General features: G+C 40.0%; 1 protein-coding gene across 1 annotated transcript in view; it reads left to right on the forward strand.

Annotated features, from left to right (window-relative positions):
- LOC124281998 (glycine receptor subunit alpha-2-like) overlaps positions 1–5,839 on the forward strand; it is an 81,273-nt gene extending 75,434 nt beyond the window's left edge. The window contains exons 10-12 of the mRNA XM_046718003.1: positions 582–719; positions 1,691–2,046; positions 4,109–5,839. Of these exons, the coding sequence (XP_046573959.1) occupies positions 582–719; positions 1,691–2,046; positions 4,109–4,375 (761 nt within the window). The 3' untranslated portion in view covers positions 4,376–5,839. The remainder of the gene's footprint in view (positions 1–581; positions 720–1,690; positions 2,047–4,108) is intronic.
- Positions 5,840–12,536: the final 6,697 nt, after the last annotated feature.

Consider the following 12,536-nt stretch of genomic DNA (forward strand, 5'->3'; position numbering starts at 1 on the left):
GTATAATACCATTTCCATATACTTGAAGTAGATATTTTCAAATATCATTGATTGTATAGTATCATGATAGTTTGCATGTTATACAAAATGTCCATAACATTAACTAACAGTCCTCACACAAACCAGGCAGAATTGATCCCCTGAAACTATTTTTCATAAATCCGAAAGAGTTAAGACAATATTGGTAAACCATTAGAACGCCGGTTAAAGATAAACTCGTCGCATCCAGTCATAACTGTGAATCGATATTCACCTTATCACTTCTTGCCTCTTACATACGCTGATCTTCATGTTCTGTGGTTGTATTGTGTCGCTGTTGTCCGTTGAAGTAGACGAACAAAATACATCAAAAGCATGACGCACCAAAGGTGCGTCTCATGAAGACAATAAAATCAATCAGATGTGGGTTTTTTTATTATCAGACGTAAGCGTCTTTCTCTATATTGGCGGCTGAATGAAAAATAGCGTAAGTGATGCGGGTATATAATTTCGACTCTATAATAGCCGTTGCATATAAATAACATAAGTGAAGCGGGTATATATTTCGAACGTGTAAACGAGTTTGTTTTCACTACCCTCAGACGGACACACGCTGGAGGATTTGCAGCTCGAGTGGTCCACGTCACGTGCGACGGTTGACGTACTTCCGGAAGCCTATCTCCCAGACTTCCAAGTTGTCGGGGTCAACACCACTTCCTGCAGCACGGGATACGCTACAGGTATTGGGGACATGCTTTAGTTACAACATCAATGAGTGTGTGAGTGAGTGAGCTTATTTCTACGCCGCTGTTAGCAATATTCTAGCAATATAACGGCTTTTAATGGGCTTTAAATGGGCTGAGCACATTTGGGGAATCGAACCTAGGCCTTCGGCGTGACCTCGAACTGTTTAACACGTAGGCTACACCACTGCCCCAACAATTTTCAAAAGGTATCAAAGGAACCTACATGATTCCAAATCTGAATCTTCAGTGACAACATTAAACATCATCAGGGGCGTAGCTGCCATTATATAAAAAGCACGGGCTTATTTTTGCTAAAGATCACCATGAAAGTTGGGCAAGCCCTCAATACTATTTAAATACAAAGCTTTGTAACCTCTCTGGCTTACACGAAAAAATTGGCTTGATACGCGCCTGATCATGCAATTCCCCATGACGACCATTATGTTCCTGTGATTCTTGAAGTGAAACCGCCTTGCCTCTGTATGTGTTTGTGACGAGTGCCACTAGTGGGACAGGAGTGAGTGAGTGAGTCAGTGAATTAATGTTGTTTTATGCCGCATCAGCAATATTCGCTATTCGCGGCTAGAACAACAGATATTTTCCTATAGAAACGAATATAGAATAAACGTGATGACGAAGATCAATAAAACTTCAGTAAACCATCACAGAAAACAGTAAAAACTGACATTCAGAATTTAAATCTACAATTTATCATATTTTTTAATTTCCTTCAAATGCGCTAAAAATTAAATGACTAGAAATTGTTTTGAAGTGGGACAGGATATGTTCACCTTTTCGCGAAACTTGTAGTAGTAGTCGTCGTCGTTGTCGTCGTCGTAGTAGTATTAATTATTTCAGCTACCATATCATATATAGATAGTCCTACGTGACATTACTAAAATATAGCTAAAGGCGGTGTAAAACTCACTCACTCACTCACTCATTTCATATAAATAATGTTTCAGGTGCGTTCCCTTGCATCTACGCAGAACTTACTTTGAGGAGGGAGATCGGCTTTTATATGATCCAAACGTATATACCTACGATGCTTATCGTCATGTTATCGTGGGCCTCGTTTTGGATCGACCATGAAGCAGTTCCGGCGCGCATCTCTGTCGGCCTACTCACTGTACTTACGATCACTACGCAGAGTTCCGGGGCCCTCTCACAGCTCCCTAAAGTTCCATACGTCAAGTCCATCGACGTATGGATGTCCACGTGCCTCATATTTGTGTTCGCGTCATACATGGAGTACGCAGTGGCAGCCGTCCTCACACGGAGATACAAGAAAGCCATGATACTCTTGCAAAGCCATAAATCAGTACGTAAATGTTTTCCATCGTACAATCCCTTCGTGATTATTGTTGTTGCGTGTTGATTCCTAAGTTGAAACTAAAACGTTAATCAGGAATAAGACCGTAAAGGAAATAGGCGTGAAACCTAATACACATATCATAATAATATTGATAATAATATATAAATATATATTTTTAAGTGGCATTTAGAAGCTGCTATGATGAAGAGGAACACTTTTTATGGATAGACGTCTTTATTGCAACTGATGCGACGTGTCAAGCAAATTATTATGAAAAGTGTTCCCCTTCAATATATATTAATAATTTCAACAGTGAAGACATAAAGTGTTTGCGACAAGGCCCGTCTGTCCTACACCTGCACAATACTGCACTGCTTGTACTGTCTGATATGTGTTGTATTCTATATTCAATTGGGTCCTCATATTCCTACGGTCGTGGTTCGAATCCCATTTTTTAATCTTGGTTTGTCAGCACCATAGTCACCGAAGTGGAGCACGTTCAAACCCTCGTCACCAATGGCGTACCTCAAATATTGGGCTGATAACGTGTTCACGGACTGTGTAATGTCTAATCTTTGAAGGGCATTTAGAAGTGGGATACATAATAAAAGCAAGATTTATGGATGTCAACTTCGTTATTGTGAATTACACGACGTTTTGGAGTGTATGCTTGCGTCCCTTCATCGTGTGGTGAAACAAGCATACACTCCAAAACGTCGTGTTATTCACAATAACGAAGTTGACATCCATAAATCTTGCTTTTCTTGTGTAATGTCTGCCGTACAAGTAATATCTGATGGCAACTTATCCGAATCCTTATAAGTAATCTATATACAGGACATATGCTATTATACGCGCGCCCCGTCAGGTTAAATATTGTGAAGGAATAAATCTACGAGTTATGGATTACCTATTCGCACTTTGTTGACATTATTAAAAGGTTATGATCCATGACTTGCAAATACGCATTTAACTGTGGGAGATGACAGATGTACTGGTGGTACAGTTTTTATGAAATACACTGGAATTTTCAGTCATGAACTTGCCATATTGATTGTAAGGTGAAACTTCATGTCTAACCAACCTCTTTATTCAAGCCATCCGACGTTTCGATAGAGATTCGTGTATCGTTAAGCAAGACAACGATACAAGAATCTGTATCGAAACGTCACATCACCTAAATAAAGAAATCGTATATCCATAAAGCTTCTCCTTATCTGATTCTCCAACTTCTAAATATGTCACTCAAAGAACATTTCGATTGATGATCACTACAGAGATTTGGACAATTGGTCTATAGCCATAGCAAGAAATCAACTATATCTAACACAGGTGAAGGCTGACCTACCGATGGGAGAGATATGTCTGCAAAGCGTCAATTCCTGTGAACTGGGCTTTGGTTTATATCTACTGAGAGAAATTGATTTTCTTCTCACCTTGATTGCACGACAAGACGTTCGATTTAGCCATTCATGAAAAGTTTTTGTATTACAATGATGACGGCAGAATTAATCAAATGTGAATCGCGTGCCAACAACAACGGATTAGAGGGTTGTGATTAAAACTGTATTGATTATTTGTGACATTGATAAATCTTAGTACCCCAATAACAAGATACAATGTCATCTAATGAGATATCAGTTTGTTTTTAACAGCATGATTTTTAACACATACTTTTGAATATAAATAACCAAATAATTATTCGCTGGGCATGCTGAATATTCTGAAAAAAATATCTGATTTAAAATATGAATACACAATGCCACACTCATCAGAGTGGTACACAAAGTCCGTGGTCTAGACTACCAGTTGTCCGCCTTCCATTGGTGGAAGTCGCGGTGGCTGAACGGGTTAGGCGGTTGAATTTGTGTGCTGGCGATTAGGTTCCTGACTCTGAGGGTGTGGGTTCGAATCACGGATGAGACTCAACCCAATAAAAAAACTAGAAATCTGTAGAAGTGTAATCCCAAATGAAACATGTGTTGATTTAAGATAATTGTTCAGATATTGTAGCGAAAACCCCGAGCACACGTATATTGAGATGGAAGTATTCTAATGTTTGTTTCAGACTGAGCCGAAAGTGAGTACAATATCTAGCAGAACAAGATCCTCAGATGTGAAAGAAAATGGCGTCAGTGTCATTAAAACGGATGCTGACAAGGAATCCTCCGATGAATCCCCCACGTCTAGGGACAGAGTCAGGTTACCATTCATGTGTCGGCAAGATTACGGCAGGAGATTAGAGAAGATTTCAAGATTCCTTTTTCCAGTATCATTCATCATATTCAACATCGGCTATTGGACATCATACATCATCATGTCATTACGCTCATGAAACTGACTGAAAGACTTTTCTACCAATGTGACTGTTAGTTGCTTCAGATTTAGCTGGTATTATCCAGCATATCGGGCAAAGGTTCCTGTACAAATCTGAATTACCCTGTACCAATGGAATTACAACAATCGATTCTACATTTGCATGGCATACTATCGAACGGGCTGGTTTTGTTTGTGTCTGATAAACGTAACAACGATAGTAACTGGCTCCAACACATCATTAGATATGAGCAAAACAGGTTGGTGAAAGTCGAGAACTTAACAAGGATGACATAACAAAATAGGTAAATCTGTAAGTAATGTATGTTCATTTGTACTGTACACTTTCTATTGTCAGAGACTGCAACAGAGACTATTTTCCGATATCTTCACACGAATATTTCATTGTATTTTTGTCTCTGTTCGAAATGTGCAATAACTTCCTATCTGTATGTCTTATCGTCTTTCCTCTAGGCCCCAAAGGGTTGTTCCAGCCTTCACGTTTACTTTCCTGAAAGAACAATATTACCTGAAGGGTTCTAGAACGCAAGTATGAATTGTCTTATTCTCATTTTGTGTAAAAATGTAGAATTCTAGTATAATGTTCTTTAATGACCAATCCAAGACGTGCCCGATTGATGTATACGAACAATATGTAGTGTAAATATTACAATATATTGAGATTTTACACAACTTCAACCACATCAAGGAGAATACACTCAACCAGTGAACATTACTAGTATTTGATAAGGGCTTTCATGGACTTATGGAAGTGTACTGAGTAAGAATGATCTAAGAAAACTGGTGTTACGTTTCCCAAAACTTGCTTCGGTCCAGCGTCACGCGTTCACAACATCCTCTGTGTATCACTCAATGCAACCAGTGAAGATACCAGGTGTCAACTTTCATTCATCGTTCATCCTGTGAGGAAGTGGGATTCGTATTACAGTGGCATCTCGGCATTCTGAACCTTTGTAGACCGAAACCCTGGAGGCCAGTAAGACAAGGACATTGCCAACAGTCCATGCTTAGTAATCTGGACATTTGTTAATACACGTTGTTTTACTAGGGGCAGTACAGTCCTGGTTATCGAGGATTCAAGGTTTAATGATTTGACATGTGATTTACATAAGTAACACATGTACGTTTCTTGTATACTTTGAACTTACTATACATCGAGGAAGAGTTTAACTTTATAAGAAAATGAAACCTAACTGGTTCAGGACCGCACCATGATTTTTCTGAAACACTTTAGATGGTATGACAATCAAAGGAAGTTTGAAGCAGTTTGTACTTTAAATGAAATTGCATTCCTGTGCCGTAGTGTGTAAGTGTACAGTATTCCTCGTGGTGCCTACTGTGCCTTTATATAACATCACGACTTTTATTCCACGAACTGCCACGTGTAACTGCTCTCCTCTTGGTCCATGGTATTGTACTGTGTGATTCATTCACAGTATTTTGGTCAATAAAAATGTTTTGAATCAAAGAATTTTGCAATATACATACACTGTACTGCCTCATGAAATAAAGAGGTTCGAGTATCAGGCGATCCATGATCCATGACATGGATCTGTCACATAAGATTTATTATGTTTTATTTGTTGTCGCCCTCAGCAATATCCCAGGTATATGAGGGTGGTCTGTAGATAATCGGGTCTGGACCAGAAAATCCATTGATCAACATCAGGAACATCGATGGCAATCCATTGTCTTGAATTTACAACAATAATGTAACGGGATGGGTATCAGTTTGGAAAGACCATGAACGTTTCACTGACATTCTGACCACATTCACCTACACATTAGATGATGGGATAACCTATCACAAAGTCTGCCCCAGAGAAAAAGATGTGCAGCCTGACGCCCACAACAGTGATCCTGCATGTAAACAATCCATTACTGAAGCGGTAATCCTGTAAGAATTTAGTTCTTATTATTTATTTTTTATTCCTATAGGATATTTATATAGAGCACATATTCACGCAACTAGTACATGCTCAAGGCGCTTAAGTGTTCCCTTGATCACCTTTTTTTCTGGCATTCTTTTAACCCACTCAACTCCCTGGGGAGTGTTCAGCTCATGCATCCTGTTAAGCGCAGCGAGTTATCACACAGCCTCATCCTCACAAGGTAGCCATTTGCAGCAGGGTGAACTGGGACACATAGTCACAGTATTTTGTCCAGTGATATTGCACGTTACTATACCCGTAACTAGGTGTCTGCACGTGTTCGTGTAGCTATCGTAGCTAATTTACTGATTTGTTGCAACTAAATGTTTTTAATCTGTTGCTTTTAAATCTTCAATTACGTGCAGTGATTCTTTAATTACATGCTTGATATTCACAGCCACATCACAGTATTATCTTACACAGTGCACGTCAATGTTTTCTTACACAGTACATCAGCACGTGAATGTCTAATCTTACAGTCTTAACACGTGGATGTCGAATCTCAGAACGCTTCAGCACGTGAATGTCTAATCTTACACAGTTTTAACACGTGAATGTCTAATCTCAGACCGCATCAGCACCTGAATGTCTAATCTTACACAGTTTAAACACGTGAATGTCTAATTTTACGGTCTTAACACGTGGATGTCGAATCTCAGAACGTCCCAGTACGTGAATGTCTAATCTTATACAGTCTTAACACGTGAATGTCTAACCTCAGATCGCCTCAGCATGTGAATGTCTACTCTTACACAGTTTAACTCGTGAATGTCTAAACTCAGATCGCCTCAGCACGTGAATGTGTAATCTTACAGTCTGAGTACGTGCATGTCTAATCTTACACAGTCTTAACACGTGAATGTTTAACCTCAGACCGCTTCAGCACGTGAATGTCTAATCTTACAGTCTCAGTACGTGCATGTCTAATTTTACACAGTCTTAACTCGTGGATGTCTAATCTCAGAACGCTTCAGCACCTGAATGTCTAATCTTACACAATCTTAACAAGAAAATGTCTAACCTCAGATCGCCTCAGTACGTGAATGTCTAATCTTATACAGTCTTAACACGTGAATGTCTAACCTCAGACCGCTTCAGCACGTGAATGTCTAATCTTACAGTCTCAGTACGTGCATGTCTAATTTTACACAGTCTTAACTCGTGGATGTCTAATCTCAGAACGCTTCAGCACCTGAATGTCTAATCTTACACAATCTTAACAAGAAAATGTCTAACCTCAGATCGCCTCAGTACGTGAATGTGTAATCTTATACAGTCTTAACACGTGAATGTCTAACCTCAGATCGCCTCAGCACGTGAATGTCTAATCTTACAGTCTCAGTACGTGCATGTCTAATCTTACACAGTCTTAACACGTGGATGTCTAATCTCAGAACGCTTCAGCACCTGAATGTCTAATCTTATACAGTCTTAACACGTGAATGTCTAACGTCAGATCGCCTCAGCACGCGAATGTCTAATCTTACCGTCTCAGTACGTACATGTCTAATCTTACACAGTCTTAACACGTGAATGTCTAACCTCAGACCGCTTCAGCACGTGAATGTCTAACTTAACACAGCCTCACTACGTGAATGAACTGTTTGATATGCTAACACATGCTTCTCGAATGCTAACACATGATGCCAAATTACAGAAAACGTTATTTGTCATTCGAGCTGCGAGTAGCTGCGAAATTGCTGATAATGATTAAGGCAACCTTTACTGACTGAGTGACACACCCACTCATGATGTCTAGTCTTACCCTGTGTTCAAGATGAAGACAGAAAATCGTTGACACATAGCCACATCATTACAGCACTGCCGTATCATTATCGTCATTCGCCAATACAGTTCTCATTTCTTGTAATTAATTTCCTAATTGTTGTTATTATTAGCATTTAGATAATTGGTTCCAACATCAAAGTACCTCCACTCTATGCTCCAACGGAATAATTGAGCATGATATCATAACTGCACTGAATTGAATCTGCATTATTAAAAGATCTATTTTGCAAAGTTTCATTGATATTGTAACAGTGATCGTGACAGTGAAGGCCGATCATTCATACGAGAACGGATTTCACTCATGACAAGCATCAGTTGTATTTGTCAATCGTCCTGGCGTGGTGCATGCTGTAAGTAGGGTATAACCACAATTACACACATGATATAATTAGTTGTCAGGCATATACAATGGTGATCAATATGCTTTCCGAAAAATACGCATCGTTTATAATCCATTCTTTCAGAAAACACTGAAGTGAGTCAGTATGGGTTTGCGCCGCTGTTCGCAATATTCCAGCAATATCACGGCGGGGGACACCAGAAATGGGCTTCATACATTGTACCCATTTCACCAATCGAACCCGGGTCATCGGCGTGACGAGCGAACGCTTTAACAACTAGGCTACCCCTACCCCTACGTTCAACATTGTGCACATTCTATGTTGAATATCAGCAGTGAAGCTGTTCATGTGGACACTATTCAGTGTGGAAACCGTAACCCATTTTTACTGCGAGGAACGTGCACGTGTACGCAACAGGACATCTGTAAATTTTGGGGGATCCTAGGATTTAATTTGTCCCGATTATTTCAAAAGTACCCCAGAAGTTATTTATTCAATGAATAGCATCGCCTTTTGTTAAGTTATTACTGATTGTTAACTAGTTTGAATATGTTACCCTGCACTTTAGTATCACATCCAGATGTCCCTAATTATACAGGAATATTGTTTTGGTGGCGTAAAATCACACTCGCTCATAGTAAACACGCCTTTGTTCATACCTCATGCCTCAAGGTGTCCTCCTGAGATACTAGTTTTTCTCCATGCTCGAAACGTAGACCACCAACTTCACACTTCTGGGAGTGGTGGGCTAGCTCAGTGGGTAAAGCGTTCCTCGTCACGCCGAAGTCCCGGGTTCGATTCCCCACATAGATACAATGCGTGAAGCCCATTTCTGGTGTCCCCAGTCGTGATATTGCTTTAATATTGTTAAAAGCGGCGTAAAACCATTTCACTCACTCACTCATTCAACCATCCTTCTGGACGATGAGTTTGTAGGAGCTGTACTCTTATAATCAGTTCATGGAACAGAGCTTCACGAGAAAAGGTTAACACGCTGTATATACAGACATACTTGCTACTGTACACGGAGATCACGTTTCTATCAGTCTGAGTTTCGATCAATAGCGCCACACATAATACACACTGATGTAAGGTTAAATCGGTAACTGCACTGTCAAGAGTTACTTCCCTTTATTCATATTTTGACAAGGTCATTTATTAAAAGATTGAATATATTTTCCAAAGTTAAATAAAACCTTCAGTGTCTCGATTGTTTACATATATAAATACATATAAAAATTAAGAGTGACTAGCACATCGCGTTTCATATGATAAGTATATAGGATATGGCACGTACTGATGATTATTATGTTTATTGCTGCGATGATCATATTTGGTACATCAGCCGATCACAGATGCTTACCACCTGTCATCGATTGCCTCTGATTATAGCTGGTCATTCTAGGACACGAATAGCCCTCATCTACTAACATAACAATGCGGTCGATGAATGTCCGGCTGGTGTAAACACCTCTATCACCCTGATATAATTTACACACCGCCGAACAGGATTGAGAAAACACTTGTCCTTGCTCCCATTATTGTTTGTAAATATATGAACAATCATGTAAATATTAATGGTCGTATTAATTCCTGGACCATACGTGATCTTGAGATCGATGTCTGGCACCTTGTAGTGAAACACTGAGTACCAGCACCGAGCATTAGGTTCGGATTCCAGATTAACCCAGCTTTTGACCCCTTGTATGTTTGAAAAATTTCGTTTGCTTAGGGTTTAATAACCCTAATGTGTTGTAAACAAATCTATATCCGAAATGTTTTTTTCTTAACTTATAAGGATCAGAATCTACAGTCCGATCTGCAGTCGTAATTCGCAATCTGGTCCATCTGGCAATCTGTTTTGTTTACAGGCTGCTTGGCCAGGGTTTCATCAGACGAAACACACTTACATTATGAAGCAATTTTTGTGAATGGCGATTGCTACCGGTAGGGCAGGACAATATCACCCATTTGTCATCAATTCATATCATTGTCACAGCTATTTTCCCTTTACACCAAAGGTTATTTGTTTCTTAGGATAGTCAATACTGGCTATTCTTTTGCACTGACGTTCTATATTGAACTGGAGTATAAACGTTGTGATTTGATCATGACAGGTCATTTTTATCATAGTTGGTGATCTTTACGTCATAGCTTTACGTCGTAGTATCAGCAATTTTGCGAAGAGTTAAACTAATATGTCTCACATCGATTCATAACTGGGAGGAAATGATTGCTAAGTGAAGCGTCTGTAAAATAATTAAAGGTCGCACTGACAATCAAATGGCCTTCTTTCATCAACCACTTTCTTGCAGTGTCACTGCATTAACATGGCCCTGGCCCTGATTGTTAAAACAACATTTTATTGTCGTACATATATTTCATGTTTCGGTTTTAAATTGTTTAGTGGACAATGTGGACTCGAATGTGTGAATTCCAACATGTATTTATATTTCGGAGTCGGTGCCTAGACATTTAATAGATAGTCTTGTCAGTATTATTATTACCGCGAGTAACATTGAGAGCAAAGAAAAACCTTATACCATACATGAGATCGACGAATGAGTTTTCGAATGTAACTGAATTGTTATCAAATGATTGGTTTGCATGTCTTTAACAACGCACGTGAGTAAAATATTTAACATGCACCAGACAGTTTCAATGACCCAACTGATGTCTGTTCAGACAGTTCCGCTCCGTTCTATGATGACGTCCATGAAATCAGGACTCCGATAAACGAGTGATTTCTTTGAAGATCTAACATCATTAACGACACGCAACTATAACAGGCTTTACTTTGTATCCAGCCCGCCTCCCATACACCCACCAGAGACAAGATTAAAAACTCGGTCAATCTCGAATCTCTGAAAATAAGAATGTTTTTGGTGTGCGTGTTTTGAGGTATGCATTTTTTATACGATATCTATATTTCTTGGTCGAAATGCCAGTCAAGTTTGTATTAACTTAATGATTTATCCCCTCTGAATAGTGATAGGCCGGCCATTTGTCCAGGGTATTTGTTACACCTCTGACCCGTCTCTTGAGCAATGAAGGAGCTGAACGGACACATTCCTTTGTTTGTTGGTGACATGTAGGTACATGATGTCTTGACGACCTGTGTTCATAGTAAAGTCGGGCGGTGGGGTAGCCTAATGGTTAAAGCGTTGGCTCGTCACGCAGAAGACCCGGGTTCGAATCCCCACATGGGCACAATGTGTGAAGCCCATTTCTGGTGTCCCCCGCCGTGATGTTGCTGGAATATTGCTAAAAGCGGCGTAAAACCAAATTCAGTCAGTCAGTCATAGTAAAGTCCTGGCGTGTAGTCACCTCCCTGGACATACACATAGTGTATTATGGTAGTTAAAATATCGACTTTCCCACAGTGTATTAAACACGTCTGGACGATACGGGTGTGGCTACTGTACTGGCTGGTTAAATGAATTAACTTTCGTGTGCCTAAATGGCAAGAATTCTATGATCCCCAGGGAGTTGAGATTGAGTGAGTGAGTGAGTGAGTTTGGTTTTTACGCCGCCTTTAGCAATATTCCAGCAATAGGCTTCACATATTGTGCCCATGTAGGGAATCGAACCCGGGTCTTCAGCGTGAGGAGCGAACGCTTTAACCACTAGGCTACCAAACCGCCCCGAGTTGAGACTGAAAATACGATGTGCCGTTGAGATTGACATCGAATGATCGAGGGAAAAACAAAGCGCCTATTGGCGCCATACAAATGTGAGTGTGTGTGTGTGTGTGTGTGTGTGTGCGTGCGTGCGTGCGTGCGTGCGTGTGCGTGCGTGCGTGTGTGTGATCGTGTTGATATTATCACTTAATATATACTCATGCCAATAATGGTTGTCACCCCCTTCAATTTTTTAATTGGAGAGGGTGGGGAAAGTGAAGTGTGGGGGTTTGGGTGGGGATGGGGGTGACAACCATTATTGGCATGAGTATATTTGATAGTGTTTATCATACGGGGTCTGTTATATAGGACTGTAACTCACTGCAGTACACTACTGTTATGACGAACTCAAAGGGAACACTAATTTTAGTTCGACATTACCATTGTTCGTTACACGCATTTCGACTAAAGCGACCGGG

The sequence above is a fragment of the Haliotis rubra genome, unplaced genomic scaffold (assembly GCF_003918875.1).
Source record: "Haliotis rubra isolate DU_JTF1 unplaced genomic scaffold, ASM391887v1 Scf291, whole genome shotgun sequence".
Classification (NCBI taxonomy): domain Eukaryota; kingdom Metazoa; phylum Mollusca; class Gastropoda; order Lepetellida; family Haliotidae; genus Haliotis; species Haliotis rubra.